This window comes from Hyaena hyaena, unplaced genomic scaffold (genome assembly GCF_003009895.1).
Source record: "Hyaena hyaena isolate Hyena2069 unplaced genomic scaffold, ASM300989v1 scaffold_9, whole genome shotgun sequence".
NCBI lineage: Eukaryota > Metazoa > Chordata > Mammalia > Carnivora > Hyaenidae > Hyaena > Hyaena hyaena.
Genome location: NW_024080641.1, coordinates 1,149,345 through 1,177,203, shown reverse-complemented (window position 1 = coordinate 1,177,203; position 27,859 = coordinate 1,149,345). Strand labels below are relative to the sequence as shown.

The following is a 27,859-nucleotide window of genomic DNA, read 5'->3' as shown; positions in this document are numbered from 1 at the left end:
TAAGTTACATCAATGACATCTTTTTTGTTCCACAACAAATTTTATTTAGGAAAGCAACATAGTCATAGGTGTTTCAGGCAGTGCAGCGAAGTGTAAAGACAAATACAGAGGACACATGGGATACAACTGGTCGGCTTCTGTTTTTCTGGACACTGGATCTCACTGTAACTAGCTAGGTTTGCTTTAGCATCGGTCAAGTTCAGAACCAAGTCTGTGGCCACCTCTGGCACCTTGTGGACATTTCAGCAGGCGTTTGGTGGATGAAGATTTTATGCCATTTTCCGTGGTTCACTGATTCGAAAATGTGAGGCATGGTGCTAAGGTCACAAAAGGGAACGAGAAACACTCCTTGCCCACAGGGGCTCACATTCTAATGGACCACAGGACAGCCATCCGACCCAGCTCTGGGGTGGCCGAGAGGGCTTCCTGGAGGAGGTGAGCCTAAAATAAGGAGACCTGGACGATCAGGAGGCTTGTCAGCCAGGCAAAGTGAAGACCTCCTGGCTCGAATCTGACCCTTTTCTTGACACTTAAGTCCCTCATCTGACCTGTCCTTCCTCCTTTGAAATTTCATATCCCACGGTCGGTTCTATTCACAAATCCCTTCTTTGTACTGGTGGTGAATCTCCACATGCACACACCTTATACCACGATGCTGTCTCAAGGACGGAGACTTTTCACTGCACCTATGACTCTGTGTTGGACACATGGCCACTCAGCAGACCCTGCCTGGGAGATGGTGTTCGGGCGAACCAACACTGCTCCAGCACCTGGCTGGAGCAAGGAGGGGGAGGGTGCCCGCCGTAGGTGACAGGGGTCTGGGATACGCCAAAGACACATAAAAGAAACCACACCCCCTAGGCAGCTGTCTGGACCAGGGTGCTTTGAATACTTCTCTTCTTACTAATGCAAAACATCAAGCCAGAGAACTGTTCTCAGCAGCACAGTCCTTTGAAAGACAGGAACAACCAAGTATTCTTTGCAACCAAACGCCAGGTGATAATTGTGCAACCCTCAGAGCCCCCAGCGCCCTCGGAACCCACGGGCCCGGAAGCCGGCCGGCAGCTCAGTCGAACGTGATCCGGAAGCTGCGCTCCTGCTCTTTGCGGCGCCCCTCGCACACCTTGGTCACCTCCTCCACCTTCCTCTGCAGCAGGGCCGAGTTCTGGTCGATCCACTGCAGCGAGTCCATGTGCGCATTGAGGATCTTGCAGATCTGCTGCAGGGGGTCGCTGGTGTCGGCGGGACCCCCGGACGTGTTCAGGTGCTCGATGATGTCCTTGAGGTCCTGGGCCATGCGCTTCAGCTGTGCGTCGATGTTCTCAGCGAGCTTGTAGGTCTTCTCGCGCTCCTCGTCGGCGTGCTGCAGGTAGACGGTCCCGCTCTGCTCCTTGACCGACTCCTCCAGCGGGCTCAGCAGGTCTTCCAGCTCCTTCTGCTGAGACAGGATGAAGTCGAGCTCTTGGTCCAGCCTCTTCTGGTCCAGCTTCACTTTCTCCACCTCACGGTGGAGGGTAGTGATCTTCTCCCCGTTCTCGATGAGCGTGCGGTCCCAGGCGTTGACCTGTGTGGCCTGCTGCAGGAAGTGCCGCTCCTGGTCCTCCAGCTCCAGGCTCCACTTGTTGATCAGACTCTCCAGCTGGGCGTAGGTCATCACAGGACTGGCGGCTGCCCCGGTGGTGGTGCTACAGCCAGGGGGCCCGGTCGCGGCCGCTGGTGCGTTGCTGGCGATCCCGGCCGGCGCCAGTGGCTTCAGATTCAAGGCAAAGCCGGTAGTGGTGGTGGTAGCTGCGGTGGTGGCGGCCGTGGTGGTGGTGGCAGTGGCAGTGGATGTTGTCGTGGAGGAGGTAGAGGCTGCCCCAGGGGCCTTTAAGCTGAAGCCCAGCGTCCCGGCCCCGGTAGCCGCGGCCGTGGTTGACGGGGTACAAAGGGAAAGGCCGGTGGCGGTGGAGGAGGCTGGGGTGGTTGCCAGGGAGGCGAACAGCGTGGGCCCAGCGCTGGTGGTGGCAGCAGCAGGCGCAGGAGCGGCTGGCTGTGTGGCTCCTGCTCCCGTGGACGCAGGGGTGGCAGGAGTGAAGGGCAGTCCGCCAAGTGCCGTGGGCGGGGCCAAGCTCCCCATCGAGCCGATGCTGAAACCGGAGGCCCCGGAGGCCCCGCTCTGGGTCGTGCTCCCGCCTGTGAACGAGAAGCCCCCCGGCGTGGTGGACGGAGCAGCAGAGGTGGTGGTAGAGCCGAACACAAAGCCGGTGGTGGGCGCTGTGCTCTGGCCGGAGGTGACAGTGCTCGAGATGGCGCTGGTGAGGGTGCTGCCGCCGAGACCGAAGCCGCCGGGGTGAGCGGTGGCTGGCGTGGCAGCCGCACTGCTCAGGTTTAGCTTCGGGGTGCTGATCCCCAAGGAGAACCCCGTTCCTCCCGTAGCAGAAGTTGTGGTTCCAAAACTGAATCCTGGGGTCTGTGTCGCCGGAGCTTGGGTGGTGAGCGAGAACAGGCCAGTAGAAGGGGTGCTGGCAGCCGGCTGGGAGGGAGTCCCAAAATTAAACCCGCCAGTGGCAGCTGTAGAGAAAGAGAAGCCGGTAGCAGACGTGGTCGTTGCCGTCTTTGCAGTGCCGAACGTGAACCCGCCTGTGGGGGCCCCCGTGCCTCCAAAATTAAACGCGCTCATGGCTCCAGACTCTGGTGGCAGCAGCTACTCTGGCTCCCAAAGCAAATCCGCCGGTGTCTGCAACCTTGGGAAGATTTTCAAAGTACAGTAAGTCACATGATCAGATGGCAGTTTGAGAAAGGCAACCTCAATGGCGTGACGGAGCATCTGGAGGGTGGCGGGACTCGGGATAATTAGAATACGAGCTCACCACCCTGCCCCCTGCTCCCGCCTGGACAGGCCCAGTTAAACTAGCAAAGAAAGACTCGGAAGCAGAAGGCCGTGCCCTGGGGCTCGGGTGCACGAGCAGGCGTACTTGCTGCCATAGAAGAGAAGGCTGAGAGCAGGCACCTGAGTGACCTCAGCCCCCGAGGAGGTCAGAGTCAAGGGGCTTCTGGCGAGGGGCGCGGAAGCACATGAAGTAACACCTGGAGGACCGGCTCCCCAGGTTTCCATGCCGACCACAGGAGGGAGGTGGTGGGCTGGGCTGGCCGAGTGCCAGGCCGAATGTTCTTCTGGACTCACAGAAAGGCCCCAGAAAGCCAAGCCGTACGGCAGAGCCTGCAGTGCCCAAGGCCCCAGCTGTGCACATCCCTGACCCGTTAGGAAGACGGAGGGCGTGTTGGCGCGTCCCCCTGCCCTCCTTCTAACTCTGGGGCGGCCAGGAGACCCGTCAGCTCACTCAGACCTCCCCTGGGGCTTCTCTCCAGGCACTCAGTAGGCGGCCCCCACCTGCAGGTGCAGGGCACAGAGGAGGTGCACGTGGGGCACCCGCCTCCTTTCCAGCCATGTGTAGCTGAGCTGCCGCCAGAGCGAGTGACAGTGGGGAGAGGGAAGAAGTGATCATGTGCCCAGAGGACCACCACATGCTCACAGGCCCCACCCCGTCTTCCTTAGACGCTCCAGGAGCCAGCACAACCCTGGTGAGTCCATACCAACTAGATTTCTAGAATTTCTGACTGCCATCTGTCAGCCGGAGCAGGGGCTGGTCACAGACGCTCACTCTCACTCATACACGGAGACAGGGATTCTGCCCTCGCGTCTGACATGAGGGAAATGGGGCTCAGAGGGTTGCGGTGACCGGCCAGGAGCTGACCGCAGGCCTCGGGCCTGCTGACTGCTGTGGGCCCCGCACGGGGTACTGGACGACAGGGCACTCCCCCGCACCCAGTGCGGGGATCGAGTAAGTTTTCGGTGTAAGGGAAAAGTTGTGTTACGCCCACTGACAGACTAACGACACACAAGAAATGTAGGAGGTGCCACAAAGGGACCAGGGCAAAAGGGGCTAAATGGCTGACGGGCATGAAGGAGGGCCCTTGTTAGGATGAGTACCGGGTGTTACACGTAAGTGATGACTCACCGAATTCTACTCCTGAAACCAATGTTACACCATAGGTTAACTAAACTGGAATTTAGATTAAAAATTTGAGGGGCGCCTGGGTGGCTCAGTCTGTTGAGTGTCCACCTTCGGCTCAGGTCACGATCTCACGGCTCCTAAGTCGAAGCCCCACATGAGGCTCTGTGCTGATTGCTCAGAGCCTGAAGCCTGCTTTGGATTCTGTGTCTTTCTCTCTCTCAAAATAAACAACATCAAAAAAAATTTTTTAAATAAAAATTTGGAAAAAATTTAAAAAAAAAGGAGTTTGGGAAAAAGACATACTGATGTGGGCGTGGCCCATCTCAGGCAGTGGGACTACACTGGATCATTTCCCTTCTACTTTGCAGCAGCTTCCAGACATTTGTTCTGTCCGCACAATGGAGGAACATAATCTATAAGCCTGCTGTTTCAAAGAGGCTCAAATTGTAGGGTGAGGATTCAGTGTGAGGAACCAGTGAACTTGCGCAGCCAGGTTTTAAAATCACAACCTGAGTAGGGGAGATAGAATTACTGAATTAAATAAGCCTTCCCTAGGCTGGCCCTGCCTCAAAGGTGACTGGGGTGGGGCCAGACCAGCCAGCGCTGAAGGTGGTGGGAGCCCTAGACAGTTTCCAGGGGAGTCAGTTTGGGAAGTCCTATCAACCATGTGTCCCCCTGAAGATGCCCACACCCTAATCCCTTGAGTCCGGGAAAATGCTGCCGTGTTCGGCAAAAGGAACTTTCAGATGTGATGTGATGCAGAGATTATTCCTAGAGCAGATGATGGGCCCTGAAGGTCACCCCAGTACCCTTCTACAGTGGAGGCAGAGGGAGAAGGCTATGGAAGACAGAGGAAGTGGCCCGAGCTGGGGAACATACAGGCCTCTGGAAGCCGGGAAAAGCCAGGTGACAGTTCTCCTCAGAAGCTCCCAAAGGAAGCAGCCCTGCTGACACCCTGATTTGAGCCCTTGTGAGACTGAATTCGGACTTCCGATCTCTTGAACTCTAAGAAAATAAATCTGTGTCACTTTAAGCCATGAAGCTGCTGCTGTCTGTGGGAGCAGCCAGGGGGGAAGAACACAGTTGGAAAGGAGAAAATATCTGAGACAGACAGGAGGTGGGACCTGGTGGCTCCCTAGAGTTCCGGCTTCAAACAAGGGATAGCAAACCTCTCTGAGACTCAGTTCCCTCATCAGTAAAGTAGGGGCAGGGGGCGACTGGGTAGCTCAGTCAGTTGAGCATCCGGCTTCAGCTCAGGTCATGATCTTGCAGTTTGTGGGTTCGAGCCCCACATTGGGCTCTGTGCTGACAGCTCAGAGCCTGGAGCCTACTTCAGATTCTGTGTCTCCCTCGGGGCGCCTGGGTGGCTCAGTCGGTTGAGCATCCAACTTCGGCTCAGGTCATGATCTCACGGTTCGGGGGTTTAAGCCCCGCATCAGGCTCTGTGCTGACAACTCAGAGCCTGGAACTTGTTTCAGATTCTGTGTCTCCCTCTCTCTCAGAAATAAATTAAAAACAAAACAAAAAAACCCCCAAACAGATTCTGTGTCTCCCTCTCTCTCTACCCCTCCCTTGCTCAGGCTCTGTCTCAAAAATAAATAAACTATAAAAAAGTAAATAAATAAATAAAGTGGGGTGGTAGCTCCTGGGCTGAAGCGAGGCCAGCATTGGTGGGATGCGAGCGAGGGTACTTGGTGTCACTATTGCCATGCGCAGGCGTACGCTGGAAGTTTACTTTGGGGACAGCCTCTGGAGGCTGGTAAGGAAAAAAGAGAAGGAGCCCAGGAGGGGCTGCGAACACCCAGCTGCAAAGAAGTTCTCCTGAAGGAAACGCGGGGGTTGTGGCTGACCTCAAGTTTAACAGGAATTCACGGCTGGCTGCCACGAGATGTAGGCCCCGGGGGGATTTCCAGGCACTGCTGTGCCCAGACCGAGCTACTTATACGCTCCCTCGCCAGACCCTCAGCTAACTTCACAACCAGCCTAAAGGGAGGTCAGGACGATCGTACCCCGGCACAGATGGAAAAAGAGAGGCTCAGATGGAAATAACTTGTAAATTCATGGATGGGATAATGGATATTGACAAGATATCCCATCCATGGTGGGCCCTGAACCCTGGCCTCGGGCTGTAAAGCGCTCTTCGGTTCTACCCCGTCAAACAGGCGCACCTGGTCACAGGCCAAGCAGCCCTGCTCTGGGGCACAACCGCTATTGTGCACCCCAGACTCCGTCCAACAATGCGCTTATTTTCCCTTCATCTCAAACAGCAGACATAGTTCAGCGGCAAGACGGCTTCCTGTCCTCAGCCACGAGGCTGGGTCTCCTGACAGAAAGACCTGGGTTTGCACTATGCTTCTGCTACTAGCCATGCCCAATCCCCCCTGCCGTGAAGAACAAGGTCACAACTAAGAAGCCAAGTACCAGGCTGGAGAAGGCATCCACAAATCCGGTTTCCTTACCCCTCCCTCTTCAGGACCAGTTTTACGTCTGCAAGTGTCCTTAGGGATCCTCTCGGGCCGGGGTTGCCCGGGTCTGCGGGAACCTGCGGTGGCTGCCTCTCCCCAACATCCACCGCACCCTCTGCCTTCCTGGCAGTGCCTGGCATTCCGGTCTCCTCTTTCGCACAGACACGCGCCTCTAGGGAGATGACCTCGGGGCCGCCTGGTCTAAGTCGCGGACCTTGGCTGGCTGCCCATCAGCACCTCTGGGGACAGGCTCTCGGGGGCAGCGCCTGTGCTGTGCCATTTTTATAAAGCTCTTCCAGGAAGGGTTCCCAGGAAAGGTCCCTTTCCTGCCGCCACAGCAATACCTAACCCCCCCACCCCCGCTAGACCCCTTCTTCACAAGAGCACACCTCCTCACTCAAGTGTCACGTCAATCCAGGTTCATTCAAGGTTACTGGCGGTCAAGAGCATCCCAACGGCTACCACCTACGTGTCTCAGTTCTCAAGACCTGAGCCCCACAGGGCTTCTATGAATAAGCTGCAGCTAAATTTTTCCACCAGAGTGTTTATAAAAAGCTCTCTGCAGCTATTAAAAAACTAAAAGAAGAGGGGCACCTGGGTGGCTTAGTCGGCTAAGCCTCCGACTTTCGCTTAGGTCATGATCTCACGGTTCGTGGGTTCGAGCCCCGCGTCGGGCTCTGTGCTGACTGCCAGCTCAGAGCCTGGAGCCTGTTTCGGTCTGTGACTTCCTCTCTCTCTGACCCTCCCCTGCTCACGCTGTCTCTCTCTCTCTCTCCTAGAAATAAATAAAACATTAAAAAAAAAAAAAAAAAAAAAAACTAAAAGAAGAACAATTTTCTGTGGGGGATTTTGTGGCTTCACGGGTCACCATTTATTAGATGCTGCACGTGTTTCTGATACTCCAGGTGCCAGGGATCTCCTGCCAGTGGCAGACACCCTGGCTCAGCCCCATGCTGTGCGCTTGATGTACTCTTGCTCACTTGCTCCTGAAAGCGGGTCCCTTTCCTAAGCCAGAAGAGTGAGGGCCAGAGAGGTACTTAAGCCATGGCCCTCACCCTTGAGGTAGCCAGAGACATTACAAGCGTGAACTTCAGTACCAGGGCACCAGGTGGGGACAGGACAGGCCACATGTTGTAGGAGCAAGGCCCTTATGCTGCCCCGGGTTCCAGGAAGCACTTTCCTGGAGCTGAGTGTGGAGGTGAGATGTGAGATCAGCCAGGGTCACGGGGCAGGAGTGGGGAAGGGCCTGGTTGCGGGCGGGGAGGGGCTGAAGCCACAAGGCTTCAAGTCTCCAGGGCGCTAAAGGATCTGGTGTGGCCGTGCAGACGGTGAGGTGGCCGTGCAGGCAGTGAAGGATGGACTCGGCAGGCCTGGATTATCTAAACCCCGCAAATTCCAAAGAAAAGACTGGCCCTTGTCTGGTTCCTGGGAGATGACCCCCAAGCCCTTGGAGCATCCTGCCGGCCTGACCTCTGCAGGGGCCAGAGACGAAGGAACGAAGATCAGTCATGCAGCTGCTCTGTGCCTACGTGAAGATCCTGGCACCAGGGCTCAGGCGAGCTTCCCTGGAGGGGGACACTTCACATGCAGTCACCCAACGGTGCCGGGACAATCCAGTGCAGTGCCGCCGGTTCAGCTCCACGGGGAGGGACCGGAAGCTCACGCCAGGTCTCCCCCAGACTCTGCCCTGTGCAACTCTTACCTCTGTTGATTCTCATCTCTCCCCCTTTGCTGTGACCATGAACGTTAACAGCTTTGCTGAGTTCTGTGAGTCCTTCTAGCTACTCAGTGAACACAGGCTGGTCTTGGGGACCACGGTGCACAATGTGGATACAGCGCCGTGTGACCGGAGCTGTTGGTCTAGAAATGAAACGCTGATGCCTCAGACTTTATTTCGAGTGAGCCAGGGAGGGGCCTCGGGGATAGGGAGACGAACGTGGCAGCTCTACGCGTGGGGAGTGGGCTGGGGGAGAAGCTGGAGGAGGCCGGGGTGACGGTCTAGGCCAAGAGCCGGGACTCTGAGGGCAGAGGAGAGAGAACCCCGGGTTGGGAAATGTGTTAAGTCTGCACCAAGAAAATGAAACGCGGTGCCGGTTCTGCCGGGCTGCCTCAGTCAACAGGCCATCAGCCAAGACCAGGGCTTTGGGAGTTTCTCACAAACGTGTCTGAACAAATATACACTATTCTAAAGCTTTCCCACTTTTACCAAAGGGGCAAACTTTCCTACAAGAGAAGCAAACAGTGCTTGGGCCAGGGGCTTAGGGCTGGACGGCCACAGATGTGACGTCCATAGCTCAAGGGGGCCTGGAGTGAGGAGGGGCTGCCTCGAAGTCACCCAGGGAGTTAGTGATGAGCAGCCTGCCCTGCATCTGTCCTTGTTTTTCAAACCACATCCGTGTGCCTTCAGAGCCCAGGAGAGTCAGAGATCCTGACCACCCCCCTCCCCCGGCTCTGAAGACCACGGTCCCCTGCCACCACGTCCAACTTCATTCAGGTCCACTGACCTGCCCTCTGCATTCCTTTGCCACTCCACACCCCAACTTTACCTAACGCATCCACTCTATTAGCTACGCAGCCCTGTTCCACGTACAGGGATGACAACGGAGACAAACCCAACTCTCTGTGGCGCAGCACTCCCTCAGACAACACGTATTTCTGAGCGCCTGCTATGTTCAGGCACCGTTGAAGGCCCTGGGATTGTGGCTGTGGCTGAGAGAGGCTCCTTGCGCTCACAGAGCTTCTATTCTGGCTGAGGAGACAGGAAAACAAGAAACTGCGCAGAGGAATCCCACAGCATGCTAGAGCAGGTGAAGCAAATGAAGGAAGCAAAAGTGGGGCAGGGAAAGGGGAACAGGGTGGAACGCGGGGGCAGAGGGGCGGACTGAGTCATACCGAGGAAGAGCTAGAACAGAGCCCTGGGTGGCACATGACAGCAGGAAGCCAGTGTGGCTAAGGTGCAAGGGCCAGTGTCCCTGAGCCCTGGGACTCTCCCTCCCTGTCCCAGCCCCTTTCCTCTAGCTGGGACAGGTGTGTTTGGGAACGAACACGGGGGCACCCTCAGCCTTGGATCAAGAGGAACAGGGGAGGGCGCGGCTGCGTGATGCGTGAACAGCCTCCACACGTACCCACCCCCCGCCCCAGCACCTGGGAATACGAGACCTGCTATTCTGTCTAGAGCGTGGAAGGAGGAGAGGTCAGAATTCAGTCTTAAAAGATGAGTGGGGTTCTCCGGGCCGACATGTCACCGCAAGAGTGACACACATACAGGCCAGCTTCTCTACAGCTGGGGCGGGAGCAACAGGCGGCGAGGAGGTGGGGCTGGGGGCCAGGTCACAGAGGTAGACTGCCTCTGGCCCATCTAACAGAGACAAAGCCATGATGCCATTTCCCTTTCTGATCCTACAGCTGGCCTTCATCTTCTCACCTCAGAAGCGCAAGTGACCCTTTCACACCAGGCTCACCCCACTGGGGTGGAGACAGCGGCTGTCCCCCTCCTTTACATCGGGTCTACTCCACTTCATTTGGGGCACCAATAAGTCGAGCCAAAGGGCTCTATTTCCCAGGGTTCCTCGATGGGGCTCAGGCTTTTGAGTCCAGGGTTTTCTGGTCCACTGATGGGCCGGGAGGGGAACTGCAGGCAGGAGGCCAGTAGTGGTCATTAGAAGTCCATACCGTGGGGGTGCCTGGTGGCTCAGTTGGTTAAGTGTCTGACTTGAACTCAGGTCATGATCTCGTGGTTCATGAGTCAAGCCCGTTGGGCTCTGTGCTGACCACTCAGAGCCTGGAGCCAGCTTCGGACTCTGTGTCTCCCTCTCTCTACCCCTCCCCTGCTCATGCTGTCTCTCTCTCTAAAATCAACAAACATTAAAAAAAAAAAAAAAAAGGGGGGGTGCATCTGGGTGGCTCAGTCGGTTAAGCATCTGACTTTGGCTCAGGTCATGATCTCATAGCTCTTGAGCTCGAGCCTGCATTGGGCTCTGTGCTGACAGGTCAGAGCCTGGAGCCTCCTTCAGATGCTGTGTCTCCTTCTCTGTCCCACCCCTGCTCACACTCTGTCACTCTCTCTCCCTCGAAAATAAACAAACGTTAGTCACCTGGCAAGGCTCTGCGGCCCACCTGCTTCTCCACTCCAACCCTGGTATCTTTTTTTTTTTTTAAATGTTTTATTTATTTCTAGGAGAGAGAGAGAGACAGCGTGAGCAGGGGAGGGTCCGAGAGAGAGGGAGTCACAGACTGAAACAGGCTCCAGGCTCTGAGCTGGCAGTCAGCACAGAGCCTGACGCGGGTCTCGAACCCACGAACCGCGAGATCATGACCTAAGCGAAAGTCGGACGCTTAACCGACCAAGCCACCCAGGCACCCCTCCAACCCTGGTATCTTAAGATTCTAATCTCCCCCCTAAGCCTGTTTCCTTGTGAAAAATGGGGAATCGTGGAGTCTTTCTGAAGATGAAATCGTCTGATCCACATCAGGTGCTTACCACGGTGCACCCTCGGAGCCCAGGAAAAGCTGACCTCTTATTCTGGGAGCAGCTGGAGATGCTCCTGATCTTTCGGCCCACAGCCACCTGGTGGCGCTGCCAACAATGCCGAGCCCAGGTGGCGCCCAGGAAGCAAGGAGCTATTTGTGTGGGAGCCACCCTTTTCCCCTAGGAAATCAGCAATTTAACGGAGCACCTGGCTGGCTGAGTCAGTGGAGCATGCGGTGGAGAGATTACTTAAAATACAATGAAGGGGAAAGGAAAGAAAGAAATTAGCAATTTAAGACTTGCAGAAGTGTGATCACAAGCACAGAGACCAGAGCAGGAGAAACAAGGGGAGCAGGTGGGGAGGTGGGAGGGGAGAAAAGGGGGGAAACGAGAGACTGAAGGGACCTCTGCCTCTGGCCCCCATCAGCGCAGGCAGGGCAAGCGGATCCCCACTGAGACTCACACACTGGCTGGAGCCTTTGGCAAGTGTGTCAGTGCAGGAGCTCGAGGTCCTTTCTGCTGCCCCCGCCCCCCCATCCCCTCTGAGCCGTCTCGCCAACGTGCGTTCATCAGCCACTCACCCCAAGTCCACCGACTCTGCTTCTTAAACTTCTCTTGAATCGGTTCCCCTCTCCCTCGGAGTCCGAGAAAAACCCTCTAACCCTCGGGGAACAGGTGAGCTCACAGAGCCTACCCTTCAGGAATGGAAATCAACTGAGAAGCGCTGAGCGGCTTGCTAACCAGCGGTAACCAAGGCAGACACTGCGCTGCTCCAGGCTGAGAAGGCAGCAGGGAGGGGGTGCGGCATGAAGCTGAGGAGGAGCTGGTGGCGGTCTGGGTCACTCTGTGGGGCTCTTTACACAACCGCCCTGCCCAGTGGGCACGGGCAACCCGGGCTGCAGGAAATGGAGCCACTGAGAGGGGCAGGGACGCCTCCCTAAGCGAAACGGGCAGCAGGGAAGGCTCAGGGAAACCAGGCTGCTTGGGATTCTGGTCCCTGCTTCCCTCCCCCACCCCCCCATCCCCAGGACCAGCACAGCCAAGGCCCTTCCACCGGCAGGTATGTGGAACTTGTGTTAAAGATTAGGGACCTGTGAGGAGATGGCAAACAGAAGGCGTGTCTGTCCTTCTGTCCGCTCTCCAGGGGGGAGGAGCGCTGGAGAGCGTCGCTGCTGGCCCCCTGCTGCCTGTCTCCTCTCCCAGGCAGGCTGCCCTGACCCGGTCCCTAAACGTCCCTGCAGGCTGACTGCTGCGGAAGCTCTGTCACGTGTTCCATTTCTCTACCTACCGACACGGCGGTGGCTATCTTAGAAATGTACAAAGTCTTTTTGTGAGTGGTCTGTGCACGTGGTTCTACATTTGAAAGGGAATACCCTGGTCTCTGTCTTCCCCTGTCCCCACAGCCACCAGCTGTCCTCCCTGGAGACCAGAGGTTAGGTCCCTGGGGCCTCCTTCCAGATTTCTGGTGCACGTAAGCAAATGCATGTCCCATGCCAGGCGCACTGCTGGTTCCGCGCTGAGCAGGGGGCAGGACGTGCTCAGACACGAGTGACCGCGAGGCACCCGCATCCCGCCGCGGCTGCTCGCTCCTGGGGACCCCGGGGGCCGCCTCAAGCAGTGCCTTGACGCTCCTCGGACTCAACATTCCCAACCTTCTCTCTCCTTCCCTCCTCCTCCAGAGGATACTAGCTTTGCCCTAAGAAAGCGCTAGGCGGCTAATTAGCACTTAGATTCTCCTTTAAGCGGACGCCGGTCACTACACTCAAAGGAGCTCATGTGGCGGGAAAAGCAGCAGTTTCCCCACAGGGAGGACAAATCAGGGTAAGACACGCACGGAATAGAAGTCAGGAAACAAAAGAAGAGTCGATTTTGAGGCAGATTTTACAATGACTTACTGTGTTTTGTTTCTCTTCTACTGAAAGATTTTTTTCTCTAAATGCATTAAAAAAAAAAGTTTACTTTTGAGAGCGCACGAGTGCACTAACACGTGCCCGAGGGGGCGGGGGGCGCTGTAGCACAGAGCCCGGAGCCACCTCGGATTCTGTGCCTCCCTCTCTGCCCTCCTCTGCTCACGCTTTGTCTCTCAAAAATAAATCAGTGTTAAAAACAATTAAAAAAATAAATAACCTAACGCCTTGCACATCACCAACGAAGCGCCGATTCTCTGGAGCGCTGTCCTCCGCTCTGGCCCCCACGCCTGTGACGTCACCGCTGTGAAAAGCTGCCGCGCATCTTTCATCTGTGTGCTTGCGTGCATTCGGGGCCCGAGGAAACGGAAGGACTCGAATTTTGTTTTCACGAACAATGGCGCAACAAGCGTGCTCGGTCACACCTTTGGCACAGTGCACTTTCCAGGAAAGACCCAGCAGCAGAGCTGCTGGCCGTGGCTACAGGCGTGTCAGTGTTACTGGCGGCCACCAACCTGCCTATTCTGACCGGCAGTTCCTAGAGAGAATCACTTCCTTACAGGCTGTCAGCACGTGCGATTCGGAAAGCCCCAATCTGATGTGCCAACTGCATTTGTTAGACGATAAGGACAAGAGAAGAGCACTAACCATTCAGGGCTGCCTGGGTGGCTCAATCTGATAAGTGTCTGACTCTTGGTTTCGACTCAGGTCATGCCCTCACGGTATGTGACATCGAGCCTTTTGCCGACAGCTTGGGATTCTCTCTCCCCATCTCTTTGCCCCTCCCCCACTCATGCACGCTCACTTTCAAAATAAATAAACTTAAAAAAAAAAAGGCACTAACCATTGGGCACTCACTATATGCCAGCACGTGTCAGCACTAAGTCCCGTAAGACTTAGAACAGGACAGACCCTGTGCTGGGCAAACAAAGACAATATATGGTATGACTACCATCTTCATGAAACCCAGGTATTTAAATATAAAGAAAAAAAAGTTGCCAGAATGGAAAACAGGTACTCAAATAAAAACCTGTACACAAAAACTCACAGAAGCATTATATTCCCAATAGCGAAAAGTACTCTCATTGCCTCCATTATTCCGCTCCAGCCCTACTTTTTCTTGAGGGCCTAAAGTACTCCTGCCTCAGGGCCTTTGCACTTGCTGGTCCCTTTTCCTGAAAGGCTCTCCCTCAAGTGTCCCCATGGTCCACTCCTTTACTTTCTTCAGCCTTTGCTCACTTACTCGGTGAGGTCTTCCCTGGCAATCCTTAGGACTTAGCACCATCTGAAATAATACACTGACCTCATGGGTCTCATTTATTGTCTCCCCGTAAGGAGGTCAGCTACATGAGAGGCAACATTTTTGCCTGTGATTTCCACTGCTGTATTCCCAGCGTCAGTAATGGCCGCTGGCCATTGCAGGCACTCAGCAAATGGTTGTCAAATGGCATAAACAGATCCAGGAGTTGCTTTATGCCAGGTGTTTTTTGTGTACTAACCCTGACCATGAGACAGGTACCATTAGTATTTCCCTTTTAGAGTTAAGGAACTTGTGCAACATCAACATGAACTTCAAAGTCGGGATGAATAAAATAAGGTCTTGGGGCGCCCGAGTGGCTCACAGTTCATGAGATCGAGCCCTAGGTTGGGCTCTCTGCTGACAGTGCAGAGCCTCCTTGGGATTCTCACTCGCTCTCTCACTCTCAAAATAAACAAAACTAAAAAAAAAAAAAATTAGGGGCACCTGGGTGGCTCAGTCAGTGAAGTGTCCGACTTCAGCTCAGGTCATGATCTAACAGTTTGTGAGTTCGAGCCTTGCATCCAGCTCTGTGCTGACAGCTCAGAGCCTGGAGCCTGTTTTGGATTCTGTGCCCCCACTGTTCTGCTCCTCCCCTACTCGTATTGTCTCTCTCTCGCTCTCTCAAACATGAATATTTAAAAAAAATTAATTTAAAGTGGTGCCTTGGGGAGCGCCTGGGTGGCTTAGTCGGTTGGGCGTCCGACTTTCGCTTAGGTCATGATCTCGCGGTTCGTGGGTTCAAGCCCCGCGTCGGGCTCTGTGCTGACTGCCAGCTCGGAGCCTGGAGCCTGTTTCAGTCTGTGACTCCCTCTCTCTCTGACCCTCCCCTGCTCACGCTGTCTCTCTCTCTCTCCTAGATATAAATAAAAAACATTAAAAAAAAATTTTTTTTAAAGTGGTGCCTTGGTGGGTCAGTCAGTTAAGTGTCTGCCTTTGGCTCAGGTCGTGATCTCATGGTTCATGGGTTTAAGCTCCACATCAGGCTCTCTGGTGTCTGCACAGAGCCCGCTTCAGATTCTGTCCCCTGTTCCAAATAAATAAAAAACAGCCTATGGGTGATGATAACTACCTTCACCTGAGGGATGGGTAAGGGGCGGGTCAGGGAAATGCTCTTAGAGGAAGAAAGGATATTTAAGCATGGTTTTGAAGGATGTGGAAGAGTCATGGTAGGAAGGGGTTAGATCAATACCTCATTTCAGCCAAAAGCTCGGACAGGTAAGGGCCTGCTGCCTGTGGAACAGTGTGAAACACCCTGTGTTAAAAACACAAGATGTCAGAGAAGATACAAAGATGGCCAATGAGCATAGGAAAAGATGTTCACCATCACTGGCCACCAGGGAATGCAAATCACAGTAAAGACTCCAGCAAATCACAAATAAAGACTCCAGGTCACACCCCACAGGATGGTAATAAAGATGGACAAAAAGTGTTAGCTAGGATATAGAAAAACTGGAACCCTCATTCACTGCCAGGGAATGTAAAATGGTCCAGCTACTGTGCATAAGAGTCTGGCAATTCCTCAAAAGGTTAAACACTGAGCTACCTGATAGTCCAGCAATCCCACTCCTAAGTATCTCCCAGGAGAAATGGAAACATATGCCCACCCCAAACTTGTACATGCATTAAGAGCCAAGAAGTAGAAACACAAATGTCCACCAACACCAACTGATGAATAGAAAAAATATGGTATATTCATAAAATGGGATATTATTCAGCCTTTAAAAGGAACAAAGTATTAATATATGTCACAAAACAGGTGGACCATGAAAGCTGGACAGAAGACCATCTATGACACGATTCCATTCCAATGAAATGTCCAGAACAGGCAAACCTAGAGATAGCTTAGTGGTTGCCTAGGGTTGAGGGATGGGGGAAGGGGGAGAGACTACTAATGAATATGGTTTTCTCGGGGGGAGGGGGGGAGGAAATGATGAAAATGTTTGAAAATTAGATGATAGTGATGGCCACACAACTCTATGAATGTACTAAAAACCACTGAATTGTACACTTTAATAAATGGACGTACACTACGCAATACCTCAATGAAAGCTAACAAACCAATCAGGCATGGGGTGCCAGGAAGGGATTGAGGGGCAGAGGTGAGCCTGCAAGAGTGGGCAATGGCCAGACTCAGTCCTGACTCTACCTCGAGGGCAGAGACTGGGCAGAGGAGTTTCCGGACAGAATCTGAAATGCCCTCAGCTATGAGGCCATCAGGGACTCCCTGAGGGATGTAGTTAAGCATGGAGATGACACCCGGACTTGGAAAGGGACTCTAAGAGCACAGCAATGGGATATGTGAGTGTGTGCGCGCGGACACACACACCCCTGCACTCCCTCCCCAGCTCAATCCCTGTAGTCAACACTAGCATCTCGGGGGAGAGGCAGTGATGTCACTGGTGGGGGAGGAAAAGGCCCAGGCCAGGTTGTGGTTAGAGATAGTTGCCATGGAGATGGCTTCTCTGGGAACCAGATGGAAGCCAAGAGAAAGGGGGGGCGGAGCTGAGTGGCCTCAGTTCTGAGAACTAGAAGCCAATCACGACACCTACCTGCCTCTGGGGGTCAATCACCATGCTAGCATTTCTGGATATCTGTTATGTGCTGGGCTGTTTGCAGTGCTTTACCTGCACTGACTGCCAATTTATGAAGTGGGAACTATTCATAACCCCATTTTACAGATAAGCAAGCTGAAATCAAGAAAACTTTAGGAACTGATTCAGTCACACACAGGTAGTCAGGACGGACCCGGGCTCTCTGACCCCAGAGCTGAGCTGCTATTGCTCCCTAGCCTCTCCAATGTGACACTGTGTCCCCTCTCCCCATCGTGTGCCATCTCTAGTGCTCCCTTCCCATTCTCTAAGGACACCCTTAGAGGCACGCGCAACTCCACCACCTTCCCGACTTGTCAGGTTTCACTCTGAATCCAATTCAGTGCTGTCTACCTCCCCCAGCCACTGGCTAGACTCCCGGAGGCTAGGAGCGAAGAGGGCGTTAGCTGCTCTTTCCTGCTCCCACCTCGGGAATCTGTCCCTGCTCTGGGTGGGGGCTGGCAGAGAAGGGCAAAGGGCTCCTGAATTGGAGGGGGGGGGGGGACGGGAACTGCTGGCACTGACCCACTGCCCTCCGTGGGCAGTTCCCACATGAATGTGAGGGAGGGGGCCTCCTGGGGACCTACGAGGTGCTCCCGCTGTGGTCCTCTGCCTCTGCCTCTCTCTCGCTCCCCGCAGCTCCCACTGTGACCGGCCATCCCGTGAGCTGGGTGGCTGCAGGTCCTGCTGTGTTCCTCTGTGCTCCAGCGGCCCTGTGGGGACTCTGCATGTGTGGCCCACCGCACGGGGGGGCCCTCCACCTCTCTTTCCCCTTTTGGAAGGAGGCGCACGTTTGCTTTGAGAAAGAAAAGGCAGCCCTGGCGGCCAGGCCCCGGCTCGCTCTGACTGTGGGGGACGAGACAAAGCAGGACCATTCGGGAATCATATTTCAACACAGACAGAAGCACAAACATTGTCCGAAGCACAAAAATGACCAAAATCCCCTTCCTGGCTCAGAGCGAATGGGTGCTTCTTACCTTTACCATAGTGTTAGCTCTGCTCGCTCCTCCTGCCTCTGGAAGAGGTAGGTACCCAGTCACGGACTTGCCTCTGGTACCCAGCCTGCTTCCCTGAACCCTTCCCTAAGCTACCTGACCCCACCCAGCTCCCACAAGTCCTCCTTATCACCCACTTACTGAGATGCCCTGAAGGACCCAATGGAGGGCAAGAAACCCGAAGTTCAACTACAGGTGTTCCTGGAGGCCTCGGGCAGGAGGCACGGACAAATGGGGGAGAGATGGGGGAGTAAGACACCAGCCCCCCTTCAGCAGACACTGGACCCTCTAGGACAAATCTTTTTTTTTTTTTTTTTTTTAATTTTTTAAAATGTTTTTTTATTTATTTCTGAGAGAGAGAGAGAGACAGCGTGAGCAGGGGAGGGTGAGAGAGAGGGAGACACAGAATCTGAAGCAGGCTCCAGGCTCTGAGCTGTCAGCACAGAGCCCGACATGGGGCTCAAACCCATGGACTGTGAGATCATGACCTGAGTCGAAGCCGGCCGCTCAACCAACTGAGCCACCCAGGCGTCCCTCTAGGACAATTCTTGAGAGGCCCCCTTCCCTGCTCCCCACAAGCAGTGCCCTCTCGACTTTACACAGGACTGGGGCTGAGCAAGGCCCTGCTCTTCCTCAATCTTGATCAGAAGGGAGAGATGTGGTCTCCATTCTCAGCCAACTCTGGAATGGGAAGTACTTGGTTCCTTTTGTTCTTTGGGCAGCGAGGATTACAGACCTGAGGATGGGGGGTGGGGGGGCTGGGAATCACTGAAGCAAAGGTCGGAAAGACCCGCAGCCCAGAGTCTTATCCACATTTGTGGTTCATTGGGGTTTATCTCAATCACTTGCCAATCTTTTAAAACTTGGATCTTACAGAAAATGCTGGATTTCCAACTTCTGTAAAATGAGCAGCTCTGCACTGCCAGGTCAGCACTGCTGCCTGGCGGGCTGGGCCACCCGGGGTGCCTCTGGGGTGCCCCAGGGGCTCTCCTGGCCTCTCCCTAACACGAGGCCTTTGCGTTCAAGGAGACAGCTTATTCCTTGAGCCAGAAACTGTTCTACGCCTTTTCATGTATTACCTCTCCGCCCTCACCACCGCCCTCTGAGGGTTCTGTTACTGTCCCCCCTTAGTGATGAGGTCAGGGCAGCACACAATGGCGCATACTTTGCAGGAGGCCACACCGCAGTAAGCGCTGGCACCTCGAGCCTTGGTGCGCTATGCTGTCAATTACCTCCCATCTGCCCAGCCCTTTCCCTTGGCCAGTCCCTGTGGGGACAGGAGGGGGACCCTAGGGCTCGCCCTAGCTTTCATCTTCCAGATGAGAAAACAGGCTCCCTTGGGAGGTGTGGTACGCTGGACAATGGCTCTCCGAAGAAGCCTGCATCATAGTCCCCAGGACCTGTGAATTATTACCCTACCTGGTAAAAGGGAGCCTGCAGATGTGATTAAACTGAGGATCTCGGATGGAGATATTGTCGTGGATGATCTGGGTGAACCCCAAGGTAATCCTAAGGGCCGTGGTAAGTGGGAGAGCAAGAGGATCAGAGGAGAAAACGGGAAACGAGATGACAGAAGCAAAGGTCAGAGTGATGCGAGAAGGGCCATGAGCTGAGGAACACAGGCGCCTCTAGAAAAGGAAATGGGTTCTACCCTTGAGCCCCCAGAAGGAGCACAGGCCTGCAAACCTATTTTAGACTTTCGGTCTTCAGAAGCGAAAGGGAACGAACGTGTGTTGATTTGAGCCCCCATGTTTATGATGCCCCGTTGCAGCGACCTTGGGAAAGGACCCCGGAAGGCGGACACTGAGGACGCCGGCGAAGCACGCAGGGCCTCCCTGGGCTTGAAGAGCCACGGCTGCTCCCGCCGGGGGACACACAGGAGCGAGGGCAGGCTCCGGAGGACTCTGAGCTACTGGGCCACGTGGCACACCTACACGCTGCACGCCTGGCCCCTGTACTGCCCTTTCCCCAACTGGGCTGGCCTTGGCCTTCCTGCCCTTGTTTGTCAGGACACCCACCTCCCAACTCCTGCCCCCAACCTGGCCTGGACGCCCCAGGTACCTGCCCTACCGCCTCTTCAGAGAGAATCTAGGTCCATCTGATGTAAACTGCGTGCCTTTTCCATCACGCCAGGCCCAGTCCCCTTGATTGGGAAACCAGCGGGGGTGGCTGGTGAGGAGGGCCTTCACTAGGGCAGGAAGATGGGGAGGAACAGGTCAGAATCAATAGAATTTGGCAACTGTGAGCAGCAGCAAACCTGAGGTGAAGGTCTAGATGAGGTGACCTCCCAGAAGGCTATGCCCTGGGCTGGGGGTCAGGGACCTCATAGACCTGAGAGAAGACAGGCTCTCCCTGGGGTCTGTAGGGCCTTGAAAGCTCTGCAGTATTGGGGAGGCCCGGGCTCTAACTAGCAGTGTCACTGTGCACACCCCCCTCCACCTCCCGGGGCCTCAGTCTTGCCCCCTGCAAGACCAGCAGGTCGCCTGTGATCTGAGGCCCCTTCTCAACACTGAGTCTCAGGTACCTGGGATCCTACACAGGCACAGGGGGCTGCTCTCCTTCTCCCTCCCTTGCTGTGCTGGGGCCTCTCCCCAACCCAGGGCTCTAGGGCACGCTACCCAGGAACCATTGCCAGGTGCGCCAGGGCCCCCAGAGAATCCCCCCACACCCCTCCCCATCAAAGAGCCGGGGTGATGCAACCTGCCTGCAATGGCCACCTCACTCCCCAAGCCTGGCTCCTCCGCACTGAAAAAGAGTCCCCAGAAGCCCCGCCCATTCTCCCAGCCTCGGCTCAGAAGTTGAAGGGGCTGGGGCCACCTGGACCCAACTACAAGATTGCAAGTCTTGGGGAGGCAGAGGCATTGGAGTCCTGGAGGCGCCATGGGTCCAGGGTCAAGAGGAGACACAGGAGGGGCGCCTGGGTGGCTCAGTCGGTTAAGCATCCAACTTCGGCTCAGGTCATGATCTCACAGTTTTTGGGTTCCAGTCCCGCGTGGGCTGTGCTGACAGCTCAGAGCCTGGAGCCTGCTTCAGATTCTGTGTCTCCCTCTCTCTCTCTCAGAAATAAATAAAACATTAAAAAAAAAAAAAGAAGAGTAGGCACAGGAGAGGGCTCAGGGTGCCAAGACCTGGGCTCACAGGGGGCCACTGACGACCCACCAGCCACAAATCAGAATACACCAGAAGGGCTTAGGGAGACAGGTGTGCCAACTAGCACCCACTCAGCAGGAATCAGCCAGGCTGCTTGGATGGGACAGCTGGCACCAGGGCTGGACAGCGTGAGAACCAACAGCTAGGGGGACAAAAAAGGCACAAGGGGCTGGGACAGGAGGAGCAGGGGTCCTGCCCCAGCGTCTCCTCAGTCAGCATATGTGGCACGCAGCCGGCAACACGATTCCCATACCAAGCAAGTTCATTTCCAGTTATTAAAAAACATCCTCCCTGGCCACCCCCCCAAAACCCCACATCCCAATCTAGGAGACAAAACCAAACTGACGAATATTCCATAGAATGACCAACCAGTACTCTTCAAAACTGCCAAGATCACGAAAGATGAGGGAAAGTCTGAGAAACTACTGCAGAGATCGGAGGCTAAGGGGACACGACCACTAAATGTGACATAGGCTCCTGGAACAAAAAACCAGCATTAAGAACTAGCGAAATGAGAATAAACCCCCGTATCTATGTGGCTCTTTGGCTGCGACGCATGTGCCACAGTAACGTCACATGTCAACCAAGGGGAAACCTGGACTAGGAATACACGGAAACTCTCTGTACTTGCTATCTGTGGCTTTTCTGTAGATGTAAAATTGTTCCAAAATAAAAATGTATTTAAAGAAAAATACCTAGTCCATATGTATATCCTAGAAGATCTTTTCAGAAGAAGATGGACTTTGGTGGGTAGTGGGGGACACGACTCACTGCTGACAGTCTGTCCAACAGCCCACCCCCTATCCTACCTGCTACAGCTCAAGTATCTACACTGAAAGGAGAAAGAGGGTTGGTCCTAAGTCTCGCTTAAAAGGCTGGGAGATCTTTTTTTTTTTTTTTTAATTTTTAAACATTTATTTTTCAGAGACAGAGACAGAAAATGAGTGGGAGAGAGGCAGAGAGAGACAGCGGGAGACACAATCGGAAGCAGGCTCCAGGCTCTGAGTGGTCAGCACAGAGCCCAACTCTAGGCTCAAACTCACAAACTGTGAGATCATGACCTGAGCTAAAATCGGACTCCCAGCCGACAGAGCCCCCCGGGCGCCCCTGAAGGCTGGGAGATCTTTTAAAGCACTTACTGCTTAGCAGTGGAGATAAAACACAGCCTCCTCAAGAACCACCACCGCTCCTATGCAGCACCTACCATTTGCCAGGCACTAATCAAAGTGCTTGACCTGAGAATTAATTCATTTATTCCTCATAACAGTACTAAGATGTAGGCATTATTGTTTTGTTTTTTAAGTAAACTCTACCCCTGACGTGGAGCCCAAACTCACGGCCCCAAGATCAAGTCACATGCTCTACTAACTGAGCCAGTCAGGCGCCTGACAAGTAGGCACTCTAAACTACCGTGTATATTGCTATGTTTCTATTAAATAAACTCACGCCATACTTTATTCTGGTACTATTAACGGAAACTGAGGCACAGGGACGTAAGAGAAATTGCCAGTAAGCTAATAAGGGGGGTAGAATCAGGGATTGAACCCAACAACCTGGTGCTTAACTGCGACCCTGTGCTCCTCGGGTAGTCACGTGGGTCAAGTCCTCAAATACTGGCAGAGCAGATGGCTAGTGCTCTAAGTCAAAGTGGTCCGATCCCAAGAAGTATTTCCCATGTGCAACAGAAGCCTGCACATCTTCATTCCCAAATGCCTCTCAAGTTCAGGGTTCCCCCACTTTCTTTGGATCTCATAACCCTCACAAGCGAGGAAAGCTCAATTCCAGGTGTCCTGCTGTGGGCAGATGCAAAGTGGGAAAGGGGTCCTGAAGCAAAGACCCAAAACCACTTGGGCGAGCGGAGGGCCTACTGTACAGGAAGGGAACGGCCAGGAAGCCCCTCTGTTTAGTACGGGGAAGTGCGGATCTCACTATCTGGGGCAGGGCTGGGAAACATCCTGTGGGGTGGGGGCGGGGCGCAGCGGAAGCAGAGGACCTTCTGAAAGAAGCGCTGAGAATAAGAGCTGATGGAGAACTAGGCTGATGGAAGGTAAGAGGTTGGAGAAAAGACAGGGTGAAGAGGCCGGCTTCTCTGCGGCTGCGCGACCATCATCGGGAATGGGGAAGGGTGGGGATGGCTGGAAATTCACACCTTGAAGGAGTGAAGGAGACACAAGAGTGACCTACTGGCAGATGTTGGGCGTTCAAATGTCTGGGGCTCCTGCCAGAGCCAGAGGAAGGGGTGAGACTGGGCCCCAAAGGGTCCTATTAAAAATAAAATACGTTGAAAAATAAAAAATAAAATACGTTGAACAGGCACGTTAAGAGACTGGCTCTGGGTTTCACAGGCATCGACCTATCTGATTCTCACCAACAACCTCATCGAGTAGCCCCGATTTACGAATCTTCCTCATTACAGATAGTCAGTCCCGACCCGCGAGACTAGAGAACTTGTTACTTGCCACCCTCGAAGGTCTGGGATGTGAATGGCGCGCGACCTCATTGTGACTCACGCCGGCCTCTAACTCACAAAGAGGTTTCTTAGCGTGGGGCGGCAGTTGGGGAAAGGGGACACGAGCGGGTGGCCGGCCGGAAATTCGGGAAGCAGGGGGAAAGAAACGAAAAGCGAACTGGTGCAGGTCTCAGGGAAGAGGGACCGAATCCCCAGGACCAGAGATGGGGAGGTGGGGTGGCTGGACCCCCGAGTCGGAGGAATGGGAGGCTCGGAACCCCCGAAGTAGAAAAGAGGAGGGCGCTGGATCCCCAGGTAGGAAGAAGAAAAACCGAAAGCCCGAACTCTCGGGGTCGGGAGGAGGAGGGGACTGGATCCCAGGATCCCCGAGAGGTAGGGGCCAGGCCCGCCTCCCGGTTGGGACCTCGTGGGGCGGAGCGCGGAAGGATCCTGGCGGGCCGTGCTACGCCACCCAGGGTATATCTGTCCCCGGTCCCCGGGGCCGCCTCATTCCCCATCCTCAGATCACAATCTCTCCTCACACTACCGCGACGCCATCTCCGCCCGCATAGCCCTGGCTATGGCTCTGTAGCCGCGACCCCTCCGTGCCCCGGCCCGTCTCTGCGCTCACCGCGCTTGCGCTCTTCGCTACCGCCTTCTTTCTTCAGCCGAGGCCGCCGCCGCCTCTCCGTTCCGCAGCCATGGAGTGAGTAACCGCTCGCCCCTCCCTCTCCAACCGCCTTTCCCGCCCTTTCGAAGCTCGCGGCCTTCACGACCAGGCCTGAAGCGGGGGGTGGGGGGACGAGAGTGAGGAATCACGGTCGCGCAGGCGCAGAAGAGGAAAAGTGCGCCGTCGGCGCGGGGCTGAGCATGCGCATTCGGGCCGACGGGGGGGGGGAAGGATACGTTCTTGAGAATGTTGCTGTTCAAAGATGGCCTGGCGCACTGGCCCCAAGAGAGGGTGAGTTTTGTCTCCCCACCATTTCCTTCAGCAAGTCTGTCCGCAAGTGATTGCTCACATGCACGAGCCGCCAGAGCCTGTATTTCTGTTTGAGGGGCGGGCAGTAAGCAGCCGCACATGCGCACTGACTCCCTCTGAATCTCCGCTGGCGTGAGCGAGCAGTTGGATCGGTGACGGAGCATGCGCTTTGGCCCTCGGCGAGAGAGCCGCGTGTGGGCCAGGGGTGGGGAGCCGTTCTCCGCCCGCCGCTCCACTCCGGCTCCATGTTGCTCAGGCGCACAGCACAACTTACCTTTGATTCAGGCACCCGCTCGGGGGTGGGGGACAGATTTAGATTGACAGGGCGTAAGGCGAGGCTTAGAGGCCACCTGTTAAGAAGGGGATGGAGCTACGATCACCTTGGTTGCAAAGGGTGGGGCTTTGGGGGAGCCCAGTGTCAGAGGGGGCGGGGCTAAGCAAACATCGCTGAGGGGTGGGGTTTCAATCCAAGAAAAAGCGGGGCCTCCGAGGAATCGTCGGGAAGGGGTGGGGTTAAGGTAAATAGTGGGGGCGGGGCTTGAGGGGGACTGAGGCGGTCACCGCAAAGTTCAAAGGAAAGAGTGGAACACGGTAGACTATGTTGACAAGGGGGCAGGGCTGTGGCTATTCCCCTGGGAACTGATTTGAACTTGCTTCTAGAGGGGGTGGAGCCTAAAGAAGGGGTGTGGCTGGAAGAAAATTCTGGGATTGAGTCTTTTGTGAAGTTGAATAATTGTGGGGTGGGTGGGGCTTCAGGAAATTCCCCTGGGAGACCATTATGTTTCTGTGTTGGAAGGAGGGGGGCTTGGGAATTCTAAAGGAAAGTAAGTGGAGCCTAAAGAGAATTCCTTTGGGAGTGGGTGGAGCTCAGAGATTTGGGGAAAGAAAGCGTCGATTTAGAATTCTGAGAGGGCAAGGTGCAGTCTCAAGGCGAGTTGGAAGGGGAAGGGAGAGGACCCTAGGGACATGGGGGTGTGGCTTGGTTTCCCTGTGACTTTGGTGGCGCACGTGGATGGCCTCTGAAGCTGCCGACTTATGTCTCACTTGTAGGTCCTCCACTTTCACCTTGGTGCCTGTCTTTGCCCAGCTGAGCAACTTCCAGAGCCTCCTTCCAGCTGTCGGTTCCGCCTTCCTCATTGCCACCCGTGCCCAGAGCTCGTGCTGCAGCCATGTCACTCCTGGCGACCCTGGGGCTGGAGCTGGACAGGGCCCTGCTCCCAGCTAGCGGTCTGGGCTGGCTCGTAGACTATGGGAAACTCCCCCTGGCCCCTGCCCCCCTGGGCTCCTATGAAATCCTTGGGGGAGCCCTGGAGGGCGGGCTCCCAGGGGGAGGAGAGCCCCTGGCAGGTAAGGACAGGTGGAGAATGGAGGTGGGGTGAGCCGGGGCATGGGGGACAGGGGAGAAGAATTCATTTATTCATTCAAGAAATATTTACTGAGTACCTGTAGTATGCCAGGGCAAGTTTTAGGGTCTGGGGGATACAGCTTGCCTTCCTGGAACTCACACACTAGTGGGGAGGCAGACAAAAGACAAATTAAGTGATGATATATTGAGATAAGTGGGAAACACTTAGTAGCTTAGCCAAAAAAAATAAAAACACAGTCTTAGTTACAGTGAGTAGCCAGGAAACACATAGGTAATGTTTTGGCTGAGACCTAAAGGCAGGGAAGGAATAAGCCAAGAAAAGACCCAAAGGAAGAGCTTTTCAGGTAGAGGAAACAGCATGCGCAGATGCCCTGGGGCAGGAGTTATTTTACTCAGGGTATTCCAAATGCTTGGCACATGGTGGGTTCTCAATAATTAATGAATTAAAGATGAAACAGGGTGTGTTGTGTATGTGATCTAGTTTGCCTCTTAAGAATAGAGAGTAAATGAGAAACTACAGATGTAGGGTAACTCGTAACAAGATTTTGGAATGGTTGAAGACAGAGCTGGTTGATTTTCTTTGTTTGGGTCATTGGTTGGTCGACTGGTCCACTGATTGGTTGCTTCGTAGGTTGACTGGTTGGTTGACTGCTTTATCCAATTAGTTGATTGGTTGGCCAACTGGCGGGTGTTTGATTGGTTGGTTCACTGGTTGGTTAGATGTTTGATCTGTTGGCTGGTTTGTTGAGTGGTTGATGATTCATGAGTTGGTCGGTGGACCGATCAGCTCATTGGTGGTTTCGCTCAGTGAATGGGATGAATGAAGCAGACGTGAATGAGCACCAGGTTGGCTAGAAAACCAGGAACTCAAGGACACTTATGTCCCTCCTCCAATTCCCCAGGTGACGGCTTCTCTGACTGGATGACTGAGCGGGTGGACTTTACCGCCCTCCTGCCCCTGGAGCCCCCCTTGCCCCCAGGTGCCCTCCCCCCACCTTCCCCTCCCCCACCTGACCTGGAAGCCATGGCCTCTCTCCTCAAGAAGGAGCTGGAGCAGATGGAAGACTTCTTCCTGGACGCTCCACTCCTCCCACCGTCCTCCCCACTGCCTCAGCCGCCGCCCGCAGGGCCCTCCCTCCCCCTCCCCCTTCCCCTCCCCACCTTTGACCTCCCCCAGCCCCCTGCTCTGGATACCCTTGACTTGCTGGCCATCTACTGCCGCAGTGAGGCGGGGCCGGGAGACTCGGGGTCGGCATCCCTGCCCCCACCGCAGCAGCCCCCCCCTCCTCCACCTCCGCCCGCTCGCCCCGCCCCCTACCCTAATCCTGCCACCACCCGAGGGGACCGCAAGCAAAAGAAGAGAGACCAGAACAAGTCAGCAGCTCTGAGGTACCGCCAGAGGAAGCGGGCTGAGGGCGAGGCCCTGGAGGGCGAGTGTCAGGGGCTGGAGGCTCGAAACCGGGAGCTGAGGGAGAGGGCTGAGTCGGTGGAGCGCGAGATCCAGTACGTCAAGGATCTGCTCATTGAGGTGTATAAGGCTCGGAGCCAGAGGACCCGGAACAGCTAGAGGGGCTTCAGACTGTAGGGGGCGCTGGTCTTCAGCGCTGGCTCGCCTCTGTTGCCGGGGCTGAGGGAGGAGGGTCCCTCCGCCATCCCCCCCTTTCTGTCCGACTCGCTCCCGCTCGCCTTTTATCTTTGACTCCTCTCTCATCCGATTCTGAATTTGCCCCCTTTCTCCCGCCCAGAACAGCTGAGGGGGGGTTGCAGACACTTTGGGGAGCAGGGAGAGCTTGCAAACCCAGCCTGTCCAACAGGGAAGCGAGGCCAGGAAGCTATGCAGAATGAATGTGGAGCAAACGGGAGCCAGCTGGGGACTGAGTCAGGGAGAGCTTTAAGAACGGCCCCTGAATAATGATGGAACCAAAAGAAGCGAGCCAAGTGACCTTGGGGATAGAAATTTGGGCGGGAAGCCAAAAGGTGGCCAAGTTCACAGAGCAGGTGAATATGCAGGTAGATGGGCTGGGGGGCGGGGGCGGGGGGGACGGCCATAGTTGGGACTGGGTGTTCATTTTAGCTCTGGGAGGAAATCAGTGTTTTGTGAAGGTGTTGGGGGGAAGGGCTGCATTTAGGTGAGGGAGGGCCAGGGACTGATCCCTTCGGTGGTTTGTGAGCTGAAATAAAATGAAGAATTTTC

The 27,859-nt window shown here is 55.0% G+C and overlaps 3 protein-coding genes across 11 annotated transcripts in view; 1 reads left to right on the top strand and 2 right to left on the bottom strand.

The window, feature by feature from the left end:
* Nucleotides 1-24,010, bottom strand: part of IL4I1 (interleukin 4 induced 1) — a 36,671-nt gene extending 12,661 nt beyond the window's left edge. For 2 of the 4 annotated variants that reach the window (XM_039245536.1, XM_039245543.1), the window contains exon 1: nucleotides 23,952-24,010. The gene's annotated coding sequence lies outside the window, so the exon portion shown is untranslated. Of the gene's footprint in view, nucleotides 1-8,165; nucleotides 8,225-23,951 lie in introns of those variants that run through there. The other 2 variants (XM_039245529.1, XM_039245553.1) reach the window with 1 other exon arrangement.
* On the bottom strand, nucleotides 21-24,035 carry NUP62 (nucleoporin 62). 2 transcript variants are annotated; one of them, XM_039245563.1, is made up of 2 exons: nucleotides 23,952-24,035; nucleotides 21-2,726 (listed from the first exon to the last, which is right to left on the bottom strand). In XM_039245563.1, exon 2 carries the CDS (start codon nucleotides 2,660-2,662, stop codon nucleotides 1,067-1,069), a length of 1,596 nt encoding a protein of 531 aa, XP_039101494.1. In that variant the 5' UTR covers nucleotides 2,663-2,726; nucleotides 23,952-24,035; the 3' UTR covers nucleotides 21-1,066. The 2 variants fall into 2 exon arrangements, with proteins under 2 accessions (XP_039101494.1, XP_039101502.1); XM_039245571.1 differs by lacking the exon at nucleotides 23,952-24,035 and adding an exon at nucleotides 8,166-8,231.
* On the top strand, nucleotides 23,941-27,859 carry ATF5 (activating transcription factor 5). 5 transcript variants are annotated; one of them, XM_039245578.1, is made up of 3 exons: nucleotides 23,941-24,026; nucleotides 25,350-25,646; nucleotides 26,568-27,859. In XM_039245578.1, the coding sequence occupies exons 2-3, from the start codon at nucleotides 25,469-25,471 to the stop codon at nucleotides 27,230-27,232; spliced, it is 843 nt and encodes a 280-aa protein (XP_039101509.1). In that variant the 5' UTR covers nucleotides 23,941-24,026; nucleotides 25,350-25,468; the 3' UTR covers nucleotides 27,233-27,859. The 5 variants fall into 5 exon arrangements, with proteins under 5 accessions (XP_039101509.1, XP_039101525.1, XP_039101533.1 ...); XM_039245594.1 differs by lacking the exon at nucleotides 23,941-24,026 and adding an exon at nucleotides 24,208-24,281; XM_039245602.1 differs by lacking the exon at nucleotides 23,941-24,026 and adding an exon at nucleotides 24,493-24,626.